General features: G+C 43.7%; 1 protein-coding gene across 3 annotated transcripts in view; it reads left to right on the top strand.

The window, feature by feature from the left end:
- Positions 1-18,891, top strand: part of ABHD12 (abhydrolase domain containing 12, lysophospholipase) — a 97,950-nt gene that overhangs the window by 60,665 nt on the left and 18,394 nt on the right. For all 3 annotated transcript variants that reach the window (XM_077282860.1, XM_077282858.1, XM_077282859.1), the window contains exons 2-6: positions 505-629; positions 5,511-5,616; positions 8,423-8,542; positions 10,402-10,432; positions 13,338-13,383. In XM_077282860.1, coding sequence (XP_077138975.1) covers positions 505-629; positions 5,511-5,616; positions 8,423-8,542; positions 10,402-10,432; positions 13,338-13,383 — 428 coding nt within the window. The remainder of the gene's footprint in view (positions 1-504; positions 630-5,510; positions 5,617-8,422; positions 8,543-10,401; positions 10,433-13,337; positions 13,384-18,891) is intronic.

Here is an 18,891-nt window from a genome sequence, read left to right as displayed (position 1 = left end):
TAACTGTGAAGCAGCATTTTTATTGATGATTGTACAGATTCTAGATGCACCCATATTTTCCCCTTGTAATGAGGATTCTGGAAAGCGGCATGTACCGTATAAGATGTTTGAGGGAAAGATGCTGAACGCCGATACAAGGATTTTGCTTCTTAATGATTTGTCCTACTTTTCAGCAGAGGATTAAGAGTGACAATTGTTTTTACATTAGCAAAAAAAGATCAGGATCCAATTCAGCGGATTCAGCAATGTCCTTTAGATGTACCGCTGTTACTTATTCATCGATGGAAGCATTTAAAACCGAGTTAAAAATAGCGACAATAAGTAGCCGTGGCTCATTCCAAGCTTGCGTCCTGCCATATTGGCTGCTTATAGGGGAAATCCTGTTGTTGTTAAGCACTCATTTTACAATCTTCACCTGATAGTTTCTGATTTTCCCAGTCCTTCTGATATCTGTGATTAGTTGTAATTAGATTAATTTTCTATATGATTTTCTTTTCTTTCTAGGCGTTATGGCTTGTGGTCCAGATTACGAATGTTCATACTTGCACTAGTCGGTCTCTATATAGCCATTCCATTCCTTGTGAAGATATGTCCTGCAATACAAGCTCAGCTGGTCTTTTTAAATTTAGGTAAGTGTGCGGCGATGAGCGGTTACTTTACAGGCGGTTAGTATCTGCTGTTTGGGCGCTGATCTCAGAGGCTGTAGTCCAGTGGGTTTATTCTCTTGCCGGGGTCAGTGTAAATCCTTCTAATGATGGGTTATGTGTATTGTATAAGAAGCATACATGTAAAGTGGGTGAAGCTTAGAGAGTCCACCGGGATGCATGCAGACAATGTGATATCTAGTACAGAACCAAGCTTACAGTAATAAAAGCAAGCTGACAACATAGATACAGTAGTAAAACCAGGAATTCATGCAGTCACAGAACGAAACTTACTACATAAATACAAGGTAACAAAAGTTTACTACATAGATACAGTAACAGAATGTAGCTTGCTACATAGAAACCGTAACATATCAAAGCTCACAACATGGAAATGGTAAGAGGACCAAGATTACAATGTAAATATGGTAATGCCATCAAGCTTGCATAGAAAGAGTAATAGAAATGGTGACTGAATCAAGATGACTACATAGATACGGTACAGAACTAAGTGGTCATCAGGAAGATTGTCAGAAATGACTTGATGACCATACCCACTTGGATAAAAGTCTGCATATACATAAAGGGAAGAGACGGCCATATTTCAGGAACAGAGGGACGCAGGAACAAAAGAAAAAAACATTTCAAATTTAGAACAGCAGCATTTACACAATGTAAAAAATATCATGCTTATAGCAAATGACAGGTCATCTGTAAGCACAGACATGAGCATTACTAGTTAGTAATAGTAACTAACTTATTAATCTGTCTCGTCCGGTCTCTGTCTCGTCCGGTCTCTCTGTCTCGTCCGGTCTCTCTGTCTCGTCCGGTCTCTCTGTCTCGTCCGGTCTCTGTCTGTCTTTCAGCCATACTTGGCGTCTGGAGGAAAGGGCGGTCCAGCCCATGTTTCTGCTGCTGTTGCTTTGATGTGCTGCTGGTTACACATCATGGTCCTACTTCCGCTCGCTAAGGCGTTTTTCAGGAAGGGAACTGTGTTGCTCAATGGGGCAGTTTAACCAACTGTAAATGATATCTGCTGCTGTAAACAATCAATTGCATGGGTATTGCCCAGTGATGGAAAAAAAAAAAAGTCCAATTTTTCTGGATGAAACTGACAATTTTTTTATATGGTTCATACAATGTTAGAGTTGGAAGGCACCTCCAGGGTCATCGTGTCCAACTCCCTGCTCAGTGCAACAATGCAGGATTCATTAAACCATCCCAGACAGATGTCTGTCCAGCCTCTGTGTGAAGACTTCCATTGAAGGAGAACTCACCACCTCTCATGGCAGCCTTTTCCACTCATTGATCACCTTCACTGTCAAAAAGTTTTTTTCTAATATTTAATCTGTATCTTCTCCCTTTCAGTTTCATCTCATTGTTTCTTGTGATCCCATGTGCAAATGTGAATAGAGATGATCCTTTTACAATGTGACAGCCCTTGAGATATTTGTAGACAGCTATTAAGTCTCCTCTCAGTCTTCTTTTACAAGCTAAATATTCCTAAATCCTGTAACCGTTCCTCATAGGACATGGTGTGCAGACCGGTCACCATTCTGGTCGCTCTTCTCTGAACTTGCTCTAGTTTGTTCTTGTCTTTTGTGTGAACCTGACTTAAGGTACCGTTACACTAAGCGACTTACCAACGATCACGACCAGTGATCGTGATCGTTGGTAAGTCGTTGTGTGGTCGCTGGGGAGCTGTAACACAGACAGCTCTCTCCAGCAACCAACGATCAGGGGAAAGACTTCGGCATCGTTGAAACTGTCTTCAACGATGCCGAAGTCCCCCTGCAGCACCCAGGTAACCAGGGTAAACATCGGGTTACTAAGTGCAGGGCCGCGCTTAGTAACCCGATATTTACCCTGGTTACCATTGTAAAAGTAAAAAAAAAACACTACATACTCACCTTCTGATGTCTGTCACGTCCCCCGGCGTCCACGCGCTGCTGCAGAGAGCTTTCCCTGCACTGAATGTGTCAGCGGCGCCTGCAGTAACAGCGGTGACGTCACCGCTGTGCTCTGCTTTACGGCCGGCGCTCACACAGTCAGTGCAGGGAAAGCTCCCTGCAGCAGCGCGTGGACGCCGGGGGACAGACATCAGAAGGTGAGTATGTACTGGTTTTTTTTTTTACTTTTACAATGGTAACCAGGGTAAATATCGGGTTACTAAGCGCGGCCCTGCGCTTAGTAACCCAATGTTTACCCTGGTTACCAGTGAAGACATCGCTGGATCGGTGTCACACACACCGATTCAGCGATGACAGCGGGTGATCAGCGACGAAATAAGGTGCTGGCCTTTTAGCTCCGACCAGCGATATCACAGCAGGATCCAGATCGCTGCTGCGTGTCAAACACAACGAGATCGCTATCCAGGACGCTGCAACGTCACGGATCGTTGTCGTTCTCGTTGAGTGTGACGGTACCTTTAAGAATGAGTTGTGCAGCCCCTTCTAGGTCACAAGGTGGATGATGTGGGCAGGTATAAGGCCTCAGGCAGACTTGGCACCTGGCAGTCTTCCAATTGTTTGGCCATTCATTCTCGGCCTCAAGATGTAATACTAGGACCGAGCTTGGGGGGAAGGTCCACATACCCTGCTGCTTTCTGGTCTAGCCGGTCCCTGCATGTTTAGGACTCTGTGTATGGTATAGTGGGTGGGGAAGTAATTATTATAATCAGTATGCGGATGTTGTAGTCAGTTTGGGGCAAGAGTAGCTGCTGGTTTGCTGTAGGTTTCTAGGCAATGGACTCTGGATGTTTTGAGTTTGTGAATTATAGGTTCAGATTTAGTTATTACGTGAGATCCTGACCAGGAAACAGCTCAGCCACTCTCCCATGGGACTGACACGATTGCATTGTGTATGAAAAGAAAGATGGAGGCACATATCTTTCCTCACATGGCCCGGCATTTCACTCATACCTCCTGCACCGAAAGTTTGGGGTCCATTGAGATCTCGTGGGCTGCTTGCCAATGTAACAGCATTAAAGTTGCTTTTCTATTTAGTAATATGGCGGTTACAAAGCCTGAGCTGTGATACCAGTCACGGCCTTGTACCGTAAGATAAGTTGGAGGGGTTGTCCAGGACTTCATGTTACGTAGCCTCATCACAGGTGGATTCCACATGACGTATGTTTGCTGTGCAGGAACTTTGCTTTGGGAGTGCTTGTAAAGGTGCAGAGCAGTCATCACCTAATCTTCTCATTGTTTGCCATTAGGGATGATTTGGAGATAATCACACATCAGCAAACATGGAGAGCTCATTAGGGTACTGTCACACAGTGGCACTTTGATCGCTACGACGGTACGATCCGTGACGTTCCAGCGATATCCATACGATATCGCAGTGTCTGACACGCAGCAGCGATCAGGGACCCTGCTGAGAATCGTACGTCGTAGCAGATCGTTTGGGACTTTCTTTCGTCGCTGGATCTCACGCTGTCATCGCTGGATCGTTGTGTGTGACAGCGATCCAGCGATGCGTTCGCTTGTAACCAGGGTAAACATCGGGTTACTAAGCGCAGGGCCGCACTTAGTAACCCGATGTTTACCGTGGTTACCAGCGTAAAAGTTAAAAAAAAAAACCGTACATACTCACATTCCGGTGTCCTTCAGGTCCCTTGCCGTCTGCTTCCCGCACTGACTGACTCCCTTCCGTAAGGCAGTACAGAGCACAGCGGTGACGTCACCGCTGTGATCTGCTTTCACTTTACGGCGGCACTCAGTCAGTGCGGGAAGCAGACGGCAAGGGACCTGAAGGACACCGGAATGTGAGTATGTACGTTTTTTTTTTAACTTTTACAATGGTAACCAGGGTAAACATCGGGTTACTAAGCGCGGCCCTGCGCTTAGTAACCCGATGTTTACCCTGGTTACCCGTGGACCTCGGCATCGTTGGTCGCTGGAGAGCGGTCTGTGTGACAGCTCCCCAGCGACCACACAACGACTTACCAACGATCACGGCCAGGTCGTATCGCTGGTCGTGATCGTTGGTAAATCGTTTTGTGAGACGGTACCCTAAGGTACCTTCACACTCAGCAACTTTACAACGAGAACGACAACGATCCGTGACGTTGCAGCGTCCTGGATAGCGATCTCGTTGTGTTTGACACGCAGCAGTGATCTGGATCCCGCTGTGATATCGCTGGTCGGAGCTAGAAGTCCAGAACTTTATTTGGTCGTCAGGTCGGCGTGTATTGTCGTGTTTGACAGCAAAAGCAACGATGTCAGCGATGTTTTACATGGAGCTAACGACCTGTGAGAACGATAAGTGAGTCACCGTTACGTCACAGGATCGCTCCTGCATCGTTATGGAGCTGCTGTGTTTGACGTCTCTACAGCGACCTAAACAGCGACGCTCCAGCGATCGGCTCGTTGTCTATATCGCTGCAGCGTCGCTGAGTGTGACGGTACCTTAACTCATCTGACCACCTATATAGCTGCTTCCCTGTGGCAGTGGAGTCCACCAGAGTTGGGCACGACATCCTGCACAGATTGCTGTCTGCTCATTTTGCCTCATTTGTTGTCTCCATAGAGTGCCTCCTAGCCATTTTCTCGCTTGGTGATAATAGGGAGGTCCTTGGTGTCCTTCCAGTCCAAATCGAAAATTTGTAGATGCTTGCCAATGTATTGTCAGCATACCCGGTGCCCTTGTAATGAACAATTCATCTGCTGGTTCTCTGTTTTGGATTCACGTTTTTATCTTTCTAAACATGGCCGCCATGGTCTACAACTACTTAACGAAGGGTGATTTGTTACAGGCATGCCCCCTATGGTAGGACTAGCGCCTGGCTGTCCTACCATAATCTAATGCTGAGCCACCATAATCTAATGTAATCTAATGCTGAGCTTTTGTTTCGTCTTTCAGTGAGATTTCCGTATTTTATTGATCTGAAGAGGCCTCAGGATCAAGGTTTAAATCACACATGTAATTTCTACTTGCAACCAGAGGAGGATGTATCTATTGGTGTCTGGTAAGTGGTGCCTGCTCTTCTGACATATGGATTGGATCCTCATGACATCACGCTGTGATCCTACTATTAGTGTGTGCACTGAGAAAATAATGATCCCAATATAGACAATAAGCATAACCGTATGGGCAGCACGGTGGCTTAGTGGTTAGCACTGTATGGTGGCTCAGTGGTTAGCACTGCAGCCTTAAAGCACTGGAGTCCTAGGTTCAAATCTCACCAAGGACAACATCTGCAAGGAGTTTGTATGTTCTCCCCGTGTTTGTGTGGGTTTCCTCTGGGTTTTCCGGTTTCCTCCCACATTCCAAAGACATACTGATTGTGAGGCCCAGTGGGGACGGGGCCAATAATGTGTGTAAAGCGCTGTGGAATTAATGATGCTATATAAGTGAGTAAAATAAATAAAAATAACTATATGACTTTTTTCACCCAATGGACGCCAAACCTTGTGACCTTTTGGGTTCCAGCAGCCGAGTATATACAAGAATGTTGCAAAAAGGTTCTGGAATAGCAGAGTCAATTATTCTGTTTCATCGAGAGGTTTACTATAAAAAAAAAAATGATGTACCGAGCAGTGTAAATTATTAGTTTTACATTAGGACCTTATGTACAATCTATCTCGCTGTATGGGCAGCATTTAGCAGATCTGGTGATATAATTAGGATTTTTTAATTGATAATTGTGTCAGCTCAAGCAAGGTTATTTCACTGAGCCCATAGACCTGAAACTAGAAGTGTCACAGTGTAGTCCCCTCTAGTGCACCCTGCACTTGCAAATGTGCATTTTCGTCTCCTTCTATATCTTTGCTGCAGGCGGACAATAGACTTGTCTAAGACCTTTCTTTGCTTTGTCATTTTAAGCTATAAAATGCAACAAGACAGGGAGCCGATAAATCAAGGTTACATCATTGCTGCTCTCAAAAATGCCATTTTTCCTGGGAGCTGAGTATGCCTGGAGATATTCTGCATATACTGTATTGTACTACTGCTTGTAGGGAAGAAGTGATCGGTTTGGCAGTTCCCAGTATTTGAACTACAGCAGTCCAAAATTACGCATGTTTTGTTTTTCATCATTGATGTCTCTGGACATTAACCCCTTCATGACATATGTACGTCATATGTCATGTTTTCCCCCTTTGATCCGGGCTCCAGTGCTCAGCCCGCATCTTTTCTAGCACATGATCAGCTGTCATGTGCCCCTAACAGCTGCTGGTGGAATCATGATCCACCCACGGCTGTTAACATGTTAAATACTGCTGTCAGTCTCAGACAGCGGCATCTAACATGCTCGCGTCGGAAGCACGTCACAAGCCCACCCATCGGCACCCCATCACATTATCGCGGAGCGCCGGTGGGTTGGCATGACAGCCAGGGGTCATTGCCGTGATTGTCATTGCCGATCTGCTATGAGCGCCGATCTGCTATGAGCACCGCCCCGTGGCCAGCGTTCATAGCAGATAAGCATTTCTGCTAAAGCCCTGCTATGTGTAGCACAAGCAATCACACGATCGCAGCTTCAAGTCTCCTAAGGAGACTATTAAAGCAAATAAAAAGTAGGGAAAAAAAGTTTTTAAAAATATAAAAAAAGTTAAAAGTTGAAATCACCCACTTTTTGCCTCTTTCAAAATAAAACCATTAAAAAAGCTCAAAAATGCACATATTTGGTATCGCTGTGTTCAGAAACTCCCGACCTATCAAAATATAAAAGAATTAATCAGATCGGTAAATGGTGTGAGAAGGAAAAAGATTAAAAACGCCAGAAGTGCGTTTTGTTGGTTGCTGCAACATTGCAATAAAATGCAATAAGAGGCGATGAAAACATCATATCTACCCCAAAATAGAATCAATAAAAACATCAGCGCGCAAAAAATAAGCCTTCACCCAGCCCCAGAGTCCCAAAAATGGAGACGCTATGGGTCTCAGAAAATGGCGCCATTTTTTATTTTATTTTTTTTACGAACTTTTTGGAATTTTTTTTTTCACCACTTAAATAAAAAAGAACCTATACATGTTTGGTATGTGTGTACTCGTACTGACCTGGGGAGTCAAAACGACAGGTCAGTTTTAGCATTTACTGAATATGGTTTAAAAAAAAAAAAAAAGTTGTGGAGATTTTTTTTTTTTTTTACCTGTTTTTCAGGTTCTTTATATGGTAAAATCAATGGTGTCGTTTGAAAGTACAACTTGTTCCACAAAAATCAGGTCCTCACACTGCCAAATTGACAGAAAAATAAAAAGGTTATGGCTCTAGGAAGAGAGGGAGCAAAAATCTAAAACACGGAAAATGGCCCAGGGGTTTAGGGGTAAAAGGTGTGTGGTCACTACTTTTTTTTTTATTATTATTATTATTATTATTATTCGTGGTTGATCCTCAGGATAGGTTATCAATATCTGATCGATGGGGGTGTGCGACACCCGACACCTCCACCGATCATCTTCTACCGGTCCCGGCTGGAAGTTCTCGGATGCTGCCAACACAGCAGGTGTGTCATTTCTTTAGAGGCCGGGTAGTGCCGATATACCCCTATTTAATGACTAGGTGGTGGATCAGCAGGTCCTTGTTGCAGCCACTGTAGTTTTGACAAAGCTGTTGTGTTCTTGCAGTATCTGAGAACTTCCAGCCATCATCGGCAGCAGGTGGTGGTGCTGGGGGGGTTGGATGTTACACCCCCACTAATAGGATATCCATAGCCTATCTTAAGGAGAGGTTGTTAGTAGAAAAAAAAATAGTGGCCAAATTAATGAGAAATGTTACAATATTAGTATTTGCATACATATGACGTGTAAGTAACACGCTGTTGTGGATCCAGGCACACCATTCCTGCAGTCCTGTGGAAAGATGCTCAGGGAAAAGACCAGGCGTGGTATGAGGAAGTGATGTCTACAAGCTATCCTGTCATCCTTTACTTGCATGGGAACGCTGGCACCAGGTGAGCGCCTCTTTGTCGTCTTCCTTTTTTCTGTTCTTTGAGCAATTATTCTTGTCCTTGTTGTTTTCCTTTGTTTTTGTTTTTTTTTTTCTTTGTGACCTTTGTTTAGTTCTGTCCAGTAATGGCTAATGGCAGGTTCACAAATTAGCAGATTAGTAGAGTTTTCTGTGACGGCCCCATTCATCTGTTAAAAAATAATTCCGGCAACAAATCTACTTAGTTTGAGTATATCCGAATAGGGGGGACAGCCGCTAAAATTCCCTGCCGGTACATGTGTATACCAATCTGCATGACAGGCTCTGAACAAGCCCGGCCATACATTGGTCTCTGGTCATGATGGTCAGAAGGAACTAGTGGTGAGCGAACGTGCTGGGTGTTGTCAGAGTATCTTGGGCGTGCTCAAATAACATGTTCAAGTCCCTGCGGCTGCATGTGTTGTGGCGGTAGACAGCCTCAACACGTGGAGATTGCCGGTTTGTTTGGCCGCAGGGACCCGAATATATTATCCGAGCACGCCCAAGATACTCTGGTAACACATTATCCGAGCACGTTCGCTCTTCACTAGAGGGAACCTGTCACCATGAAAATGCAGTCCAATCTGCAGGACACATGTCATATCCAGTAGATTTCCAGCAGATAGCGAATATAAAGTAAAATATAGGGACAAGTTGAAGGTCGCCCAGAGACCTCTCCAGTAGATGCTAAGTATCTGCCTCTTCGTTGGTACATAGCGCATGCTGGATAGAAAAATGGCCTGATTACATAGCAACACACCCAATCTATCCCTATTATGCCCCGAAGAATGTTCAGATAAGTGTGTTGTTAGTTTTTCTCGTAAGGACTTTGGTCCTGATTCACCAAGATGGATGTTTTCCACTCGAGACTTGATGAGGGGGTTGGTTGGACTGGGAGTTGCCCGATTCATTGCTCCTCAATGTGCGCCTCACCACAAGTGTTAGTGATTTGTGGCATAAGGAACCCCATCTGCTCATCATGACGAGCGAGTGGCCCCACCATCCCGCCCCAGCTACGACCTCTTTGTCCCCACCGTCCCGCCCCAGCTACGACCTCTTTGTCCCCACCGTCCCGCCCCAGCTACAACCTCTTTGTCCCCACCACCCCGCCCCAGCTACAGCCTCTGTCACCACCACCCCGCCCCAGATACAACCTCTTTGTCCCCACCGTCCCGCCCCAGCTACGACCTCTTTGTCCCCACCACCCCGCCCCAGCTACGACCTCTTTGTCCCCACCACCCCGCCCCAGCTACGACCTCTTTGTCCCCACCACCCCGCCCCAGCTACGACCTCTTTGTTGTAGTTGGATGAAAATGACTTGAAAACTCTAAAAGTTGCAACATTTTAGCGCAGCCTCACATAGTACAAAAATTTTGCAACTCTTCAAAGCTTTTTACACCATTTTTGTGGTGTAAAAGCTTTGAATAATCAGCATATTCTGTTTGATCTCTAGTATGGATTTTCATTTTTTGGGATGCTGATTTATAAATACTGGTGTATACACTATTGTAAGAGCATTGTGACAGAATGGTGGGTGACGCAAGGATCAGTGGACATTAAGTGGGCGCATCTTGTCGACAATTGCTAGGGCGCCAATATCCAAAGCCTGGAAATGCATGTTGAGTATAATTCATTTTTTGAGTATAATTCATTTTTTAATACATATGTAAAGTTTTTAGTGGGGTTTTTCTCATTTTTTTCCACATTTTTGCTATGTTTATGTCCTTATAAAACTGAGATACTTTGCACATGTTTTGATCAAATTGTGCGAGTCCATCTTCTAACAGCAATGCAGTATATAATTATATATAAAAGCCTATTTTTTTTTCTTTTTTCCCCCCACAGAGGAGGTGATCACCGTGTACAGTTATATAAGGTATTATTTTTTTTTTCTTATGAAAATTGACATCAACACTTTCACGAGACTGAGATCTAGAAAACGTTAGTAGTGAAGATGCTGAATAATGAAATGCCTGTAGGAAGGAAACCGCGGTGCTTTCTTCTACATGAAACAAGAAGCGAGGTCGCTCTGTGGAATATGACTCACTAGTGCAGGGTGCAAGCCAAAAGTTGGGTCACTGTCGTGATCGAGTTTCTCAAACCGTGTCAGAGGTCTTCCAGCTGTATATCAGGGTTAGGCAATTAGCCGAGACCTTAGATACACTGCGTGTGATGAGTGATTGAGAGTAGTGTGGATAGATTAGCAGATAAACAGGAATATAGAGACAGACAGACCTTGGTGCAAAACTACATAAGGATCATTGCATTTCTCCAGCCCAAACTATGATAAACAAAACAGTCCTTATGTCGGAGTAGGCTCAGTACATTAGCACGGTTGTACTCGCACTACGGCATCAGCCTTAGTTGTCACTGGAACAGTCTGTAAATCAACCCTGGCTTCACTACCACTGAGAAGTGTCCACCTCCCAGACAGCTCACACATTAGCTGGTCACTCACCAGCTCCAACACACAGACTGCTCAGCTTTCCCCAGCTGACTGACCAACAAATGAACAAAGGGCCAGGCTCTAGACATAGCTAGCCAGCTGCACATCATCTGGGCCTCCAGTGCTAGGATCCAACCCTGTCCTATCTGGCTTTCCTATAGTGTATATATAACTAATTTGTCAAAAGTGCTGGGATAAGGGGTTATCTGGCCATGCTCCTGTGCTCCTGTATGAGACCTCACTAGAATATGTCATGTATTTTTAAGTGTTTTTATTGAGATTTACTGTTTTTTTTTTTTTTTTTTTGGTGGTTCATGGTTACTCCATGGATTGCTCTTTTGTTTTGAACCTCACCTTTTGTAGCAGAGATTAGCTGTCCGTCAGCTAGTTTTAAAGGGGAGCTATAATCAGAAAATGACTTATTTAATTCAGGTGTTTGTTTTACTAGTATTTTTTAAACATGTTTGACTCTTTTTCATATTTGTGTTTATTTTTTAATAAAAAAATCAAATTAGTAATCTTGCAATTTTCACAATGGCCTCTAGGGTTTTTTTTTTTTTTTTTTTTTAGACTTCTACTTCCTGTCATTTCCTGAAGCGTTTTCTTTCCGATAGAGGCAGGGTTACAGTGACGGGTAACACCGCTATAGGCAGCTGATGACAAGGGATCCAGCAATCACAGTAGGCGACGTCACTGCTCCCTCTCCCTTCACACGCTCATTATATGGTTCAATACTCAGGGTCCGGATCTGACCATTGTGACTATATACATGTGCTCTTTCTTACAGGACTGCAGGAAGTTGGTGAAAAAGGCCCCATTAGCCGGTGTGAAAATTGCAAAACGTTTTATTTTTTTATACAGATCGTGATCTGCAAAAAAGTAAATTTAGCCTAAAAACCGTATTTAATCAGTAGGCCATTTTTCTGATGATTTCTGCCCTTTAAGCCTTCTCCACAACTGTTTCAGGTAATGACTGTATCCCCAATGTATCAAGACTGGTGTTTTCACACCGGTTGTAATGAGGGGGTGGGCTGGAGTATGAGGTACCGGATTTGACGATCAGGGGTCAGATTTGTGTTAAAATAATGTGAAAAAGCCAAAAACCGCACATTTCTGCTCAGCGTCACCCCCATTTCCTACCATTAAATATTTAATGTATCGGGACTTGTGTTTCAGCTTCCACACTTGACGACAATCCCACAGAACCCCTGACTTTGGGCTTTTTAGCCTTGAAGGATTGAAGCTGTTTTGAAGGCACCAAATATATTGATTTAATTTACATTTCTCTTTTGTCCATTCACTTTGCATATTGTTAATGGATAAAAAAACTTGCTACAACATTTTTGAAAGCATTGATACTTGCAGCATTTTTTTCCCACATCTGCCTAAAACTTTTGCACAGTACTGTACATAGATTATGTACATTTAAAGGGAATCTGGCACTGGGTTTTTCCTAAGGCATCTCATCGCAGTATGATGTAGCGGCAGAGACCCAGATTACAGTGATATATCACTTACTGGACTGCTTGTTGTAGTTTTGATTAAATCTGTTTTCTCTGCTGCAGATCTGCCAGTTCTCTGAATGCTGAGCACTGTGTATCCCCACCCACATCACTGATAAGCAGCTTTCTGCCTATGCACAACGAACACAGAATGCTGCCAGTCAGAGATAGGGGTGGGGTTATTCAAAGCCTATAAATATGGAGGACTACCGGGCTGCAGGTTTACTAATCCTCTAGTGATAACCTACTGATTAAACAGTGTTTTTGTTTTTTACAAAACTACAGCCAGCAGCCCAGTAAGTGACACATTGCTGGAATTGGGGTCTTTGTCTTTACATTATACAGCTGTCAGTATAGTATTAGGTGGCAAAAACCTGTTTAGAGATTCCCTTTTAAAAGAGAATCTGCTGGTATATGCAGCTACCACTAGAGGGAGCTTACATGCCAACTGCACATTCATTATACTGTCTATTGAATAGACCAGAAAACCTGTATGCTTTGGGCTCTTCAGCTCCCTCTAGTGGTGACTGCAGGCAGTCAGCTAGTATTCTTTTAAATCTATGACTTTGCAAGGGATTTAGTGACCAGACCAGACCAGAACCTTGACTGCTATAAACAAAAATAATGAGACTGACTAGCACAGAATTGAGGACTCCAGATGATAAATGTGCAGCTGATGTTCTTTCAGTGAACATATAATTTAATTGTTTACTTGCTTTTCAGATTTAATTACAACAATAAAATTAAAAGTGGAATAAAAAATAATTTATCGGCAAATTGTCTAATTAAAATGTTTTTTTAATATCATTTTCTGTGCTTGTTTCCCATTTTAGGTGTTGAGCTCTTTGGGCTACCATGTAATCTCATTTGACTACAGAGGTGAGAGACTGCTATTCTTCGGTGTTAGTGTGTTACCATTCCTATAAACACCAGGATTTGATGTTTTAGACTCTGTGGTTGAGAGTTTTGATGCCTGGTCCTGTGATCTGCAAAGCACAAATCTAAATCACATGCTTCCTCTTTTCTGTTCTGAGAATTACATGAAAAAAAACTGATTCTGATTACCAGGGGAGAAAAAAGCCAGAGAGACCTTTTCTTTTTTTTTTGTCATGTGCTCTGTCATAAGCACTTTTTGTAAATGATACTTAAAAGGAACTCATCAGGATTAGTAATGAGCGAATATATGTTCAAGTCCCCTTGTCAGCATGTCTCGTGGCTGTTTGTTAGGCAATCCCTGCAGGTGTTGCAGCTTTCTACCAGCCATAAGACATGCTGACAAGGGGACTCGAACATTTGTTTTGAGCATGTTGAAGACAATCTGTTAGCACCAGAGCATGCTTAGATAACACCTTATCAGAGAACATTCGCTCATCGCTAGTCAGGATAAGTTTACTAATGAAACTACTGGTGTGACTATATGTTGTAGAACAAATGATGCATCAGATTACTAGAAGACAGGTGCCATATTGTGAATTCCACACATGAATTAAAAAACGAATCTGCATCTGTGTGGAAGAAACATTATTATGAAACCTTGGTTATGGCTCTAAATCATGATTTGGCATTAGACGGCTATTTTGTACCCTTGTTAATAAATGATGGTAAGTGAGTTGTTCACAAAAATCTGATTTAATAGCACATCACTTTGACATCACAGAAGCTGTGGCCATGCCAACTCCCGTGGGTGCCAGCTGTGTTATACAGCCCTCACCCTGCCCTACTGGCTGGCATCAGAGAGGACCCTACTGCCAGTTATTGCTTCCCACTGCACCCAAGTAGTTACTGGAAGGAGCTTCTCTGTCTCCTGAGAACAGAACTGAGACATTAGGACTATGAAAGTATGGACATCTTATCATAACTGGGCAGCACAGCAGATAAACTCTTAGATCTTAAAGGGGTTGTCTAGGTTTCTTCTAGAATGACTGCAGACTTTTATGTGACTGCACCGCATGCTGTCAGGATTCTCCGGTGTAGCAGGTGAGAACGGGAGGTCATGTGACTGCAAATGCAATTTGCCTACATGTGCCGATTTGACGTATTCTGCCTCGCTTAACACAAGTGAATTGAGCGTCTAGTCCGAATGTGGCAGGAAGTATGCAAATGGCACACTTGTGGTCACAGGACTGCCCGCTCTCACCAGCAGCACCAGAGAATACTGACAGTGTACTGTGTGCACGCTGTAAGGATTCAGAAGTCACATAAAGTGACTGCAGACCTTGAGCAAAAGACCGGACCACCCCTTTGTTAGTTTTCCTCTTACATAGTCCTATACTTTGTGTCCAAAGACTGTGCTTACAGACAGTTATGGGGCTGAACTATACCTCCATAGGCCTCTGATGTCGTATGAAGGCACGCAGACTTTTCTCATGAAATCGTATAAATCTGGGAGGGAAGAAATGTTAGTATGTTCCCTTGTATTTCAGAATAATGTGCCTTATATTCGCGCACCGTATGTTGTCAGGAGCCTGAGAGAAGATGATTCTCATTAGAATGTGTTAAAGGGATATTACATGTATTGGCTGTACTAAAGGGACTCCGTTAGCAGGTTTGTGCTGTGTAATCTGAGAGCAGCATAATGATAAAGTAGGGGCGGAGAACCTGATTTCAGCAATGTCGCTTGCTCAGAGTTTATTGGCAGGTGATTATCACTACAGATCCCCGCCCCCACCACTGATTGGCAGCTTCCTGTGTACACTGTATATTGTCATCTCGCTGCCAATCGGTGGTGTAGATGGGTTATAAGCAGCTACGCTTTCTCGACACTGCTACATTTACAGAAAGAAAACTAGGACTTTATCAAAACTGCACCAAGCAGCCCCCCATAAGTGACACATTGCTGGAATCCGGCTCGGCCCCTACATTATGCAGCACTCGCATTTCATAGCAAAACCCTGCCGACAGATTCCCTTTAAAGGTGATTTAGGATATGCCAGCAGTGTTTAAGGGTACCGCAGTATCCAGCACAGCGACCTCTGTATAAGTGTGGCTGTCGCTGGTACTGCAGCCTTTTCAAAGGACTGAGCTGTAGTATTGGGCAACGCTGCAGTTGTATGGAGGGAGCTGTGAAGTCTTCTCATTCATGGCTCGTTCTAAGGATGGGATATCGATGTAATATATGTCGGCAGCACGGTGGCTCAGTGGTTAGCATTGTAGCTTTGCAGCACCAAGGACAACATCTGTAAGGAGTTTATATGTTCTCCCCGTGTCCAAAGACATACGGGAATTTATCTTGTGAGCCCCAATGGAGACCGTGATGAAAATATATAACGTTATATATATGCAAAGCCGCATAAATAATATCCCAAAAAAAACAAAAATACATTTTGGAGAACGCTTGTAGTCCTTTAGACCGTTAGAAGTTTTACAATATTTGGGGGCATTGCACTCGGTGAATCCCCTCCGACTTGAGAGAGAAGATAAGATGAGGAATACAATGGCAACTAGAGACATCCTCCAAGTCATGTAACTATGTCTAGGCCAGATGTTCAGATCCGCGGTGAGTGCCGTGCTGATGTAGCAAATTGTCATTCCCTGCAGACAAGGTGGCCCATTAATCTACAAGCTTTGGGGTCTTGAAATATCATACTAGTAAGGAAACTAGTGAACAATGCAAGAGGGAAACATGTTCTAATCAGTTTTTTTCTCCAATATTTTCGCTGTACTTTATACTTTCATGTCAGAACATCATTACTGGTATGGAGTAGGAGAGTCTGGGAGAATACATGGAGCCAATTAGTTCACAATCGCCGTCTGTAAGAAGAGAACTGGTGTGGGCGCACGTTGGCATCCTAATAACAAGGCTCGCTGCGAGGACAGGAGAGCCACCAGCCCCGCAGGCTGCTCTGTCATTACTGCTCCCAGCCCGCCCCTGGTGTACAGGCCCTACTGGGAGACGAGGTTTATGAGATGGCAGCTTGTTAAGGCGCAAAACTCCTCGGTTTTCTTCACGGAGTATTTGGTTGTCATCGTAGCACACTATGACCTGGTAGTTTCCATGGCTGTTTGTGCAGTGTCATGGGGGTGGCTGTCCCTTGTGTATATCAATGATATTAATAATGGTCGCTGCTTTCCAATTTGTTTTACAACGAGGTACACAATCTTGGTTATGGATTAGTATTTGCCACAATATTTTGGGTCACAGCAATGCTAATTTGTCACTATCCTAAATATAGGTGAGGACTCGCACATGGTGATAGCCGCTGTTTGCTCCCTAAATTCTATTTAAAAAAATTATTTGTTTGTACACAGCTATAAGAGGCCTTTCATATGTTATTTTTGTTGTTTTTTACATGGTGTAAATGATGCTGTTCCCCTGAATCTAGCATTATTTCTTTTGTTCCAGAGCCTCTCCATTACGGAGATATGGCATCCTCTTCCCTGAATAGAAATAGTCTCTTTAACCAAGTGGGTGTGGTCATCAACTCTTTTTTTTCTGAGAGTCATTTTGAAAAAAAATCAGAGTTGAAAAAATGTCAAGATTTATAAACAGAGAAGAGGAGGCCACATCTCAAGAATGGAGAGGCGCGGAAAAAAAAAAGTATGTGTCTAATTTATAAAATATTAGATATTCTCAAACTTAGAGGACATCTGTCGACTAGGTTTTCTATGTAATCTGAGAGCAGCATGATATTGGCAATGAATGTCAAGCTCCAAATACAGAAAAGACCAAAAGTAAAAAAAAAGCTTGGATGAAGTTGCGAGTCAGTCTTCATATTTATAAAAAAAAAAAAAAAAAGTCTACAATCGAAGACGTTTTTCTTTATCAATTATAACGGTGAACCTTTTCATATGGAAACAAACTTAAAGGGGTGTCCCACCAACAAAGTCCATTTTAATTACCGTAATAGATTTTAGTATATTGGAATAAAATAATGTTATGTAAGAGCAGCAAAAAGCACATGGCCTAATTTAAATGAGTAATAACAAAGGACAAAATATCTTGAATAATGCAGATAAAGTATGATGCCATCAAGTGTCCCCCAAACACAGTAAGACACCCCCACAGTGAATTTCTCCACAGTACCCACGCATGCGCTGTATGATGACCCTACTGTTATCATTTCCCACCAGTAGTCCCCACACAGCCCTTCACACAGTATAATAGACCCCACATAGTCCCCCATACGTTATAATGGCCTCACATAGTCCTCCATACAGTATAATGGGCCCTGCAGTGTCCTCCATACAGTATAATGGGCCCTGCAGTGTCCTCCATACAGTATAATGGGTCCTACATTGTCCTCCATACAGTATAATGGGCCCTGCATTGTCCCCCATACAGTGTAATGGGCCCTGCATTGTCCTCCATACAGTGTAGTGGGCCCTGCATTGTCCTCCATACAGTATAATGGGCCCTGCATTGTCCTCCATACAGTATAATGGGCCCTGCAGTGTCCCCCATGCAGTATAATGGGCCCTGCAGTGTCCCCCATGCAGTATAATGGGCCCTGCAGTGTCCTCCACACAGTATAATGGGTCCTGCAGTGTCCTCCATACAGTGTAATGGGCCCTGCATTGTCCTCCATACGGTATAATGGGCCCTGCATTGTGCTACATAGAGTATAATGGCTCCACATAGTGATAGTGCTCCATATAGTTTAATGGGCCTTGCATTTGTCCTCCATACAGTATAATGGCTCCATATAGTGATAGTTCTCCGTACAATATAATGGGCCCAACATGAAACAGAAAAAAAACACACACACACCTCGTTCCTCCACTGCTCCGGTCTCTTCAGCACATCTTCTGATCCTCTGCACTGCTCGGCCCATTGGGCGTGTTGTAATGACGTCATCGCACCCACTGCGAGACTTCAGACACAGAGGGAGAATGATGGTGGAGGGAGCACCAGCTGACACTCCTTCCTCCATCATTGATTTCAACTGTATCTGCATCCAGGATGCTGAAACATCTGAAAGTGTGATGCTGAGCAGGGTGCCCGCCCAGTGTGGGGGGCCAAATCTCACCCCGTGGGCTATATTTGGCCTGCTGGCCAGAATTTGACATGAGTAATATATAGGGCAAGAGATCCTGATTCTGGAGATGTGTCACTTAATAAGCTGTGTGTTGTGGTTTCAATATAATCAGTGTTTTATTAGAAGGAGATTATCACTGCCTGTCCAAGTGTCACATGTAGCCCAGTTCAGCTAATGTGTATAACCCCCACCACTGATTAGCTGCTTGCTGACAATGCACAGCGTGCACAGGAAGCTGGCAATCGGGTGTGGGTGAGGTTGTACATGGCATAGCAATATGGCTACTGCAACATCTACAGCAGATTAAATTAGGGATTCTATAAAAACTGCACCAAGTAGTTCAGGAAGTGATACATGGCTGGAATCAGGCTCTCTGCCTCTACATCATGCTGCTGTCAGATTACATAGAGAA

Source organism: Ranitomeya variabilis, chromosome 2 (assembly GCF_051348905.1).
Source record: "Ranitomeya variabilis isolate aRanVar5 chromosome 2, aRanVar5.hap1, whole genome shotgun sequence".
In the NCBI taxonomy this organism is placed as follows: domain Eukaryota; kingdom Metazoa; phylum Chordata; class Amphibia; order Anura; family Dendrobatidae; genus Ranitomeya; species Ranitomeya variabilis.
The sequence above is the reverse complement of the archived record's forward strand: the minus strand, read 5'-3'. Positions and strand labels throughout refer to the sequence as shown.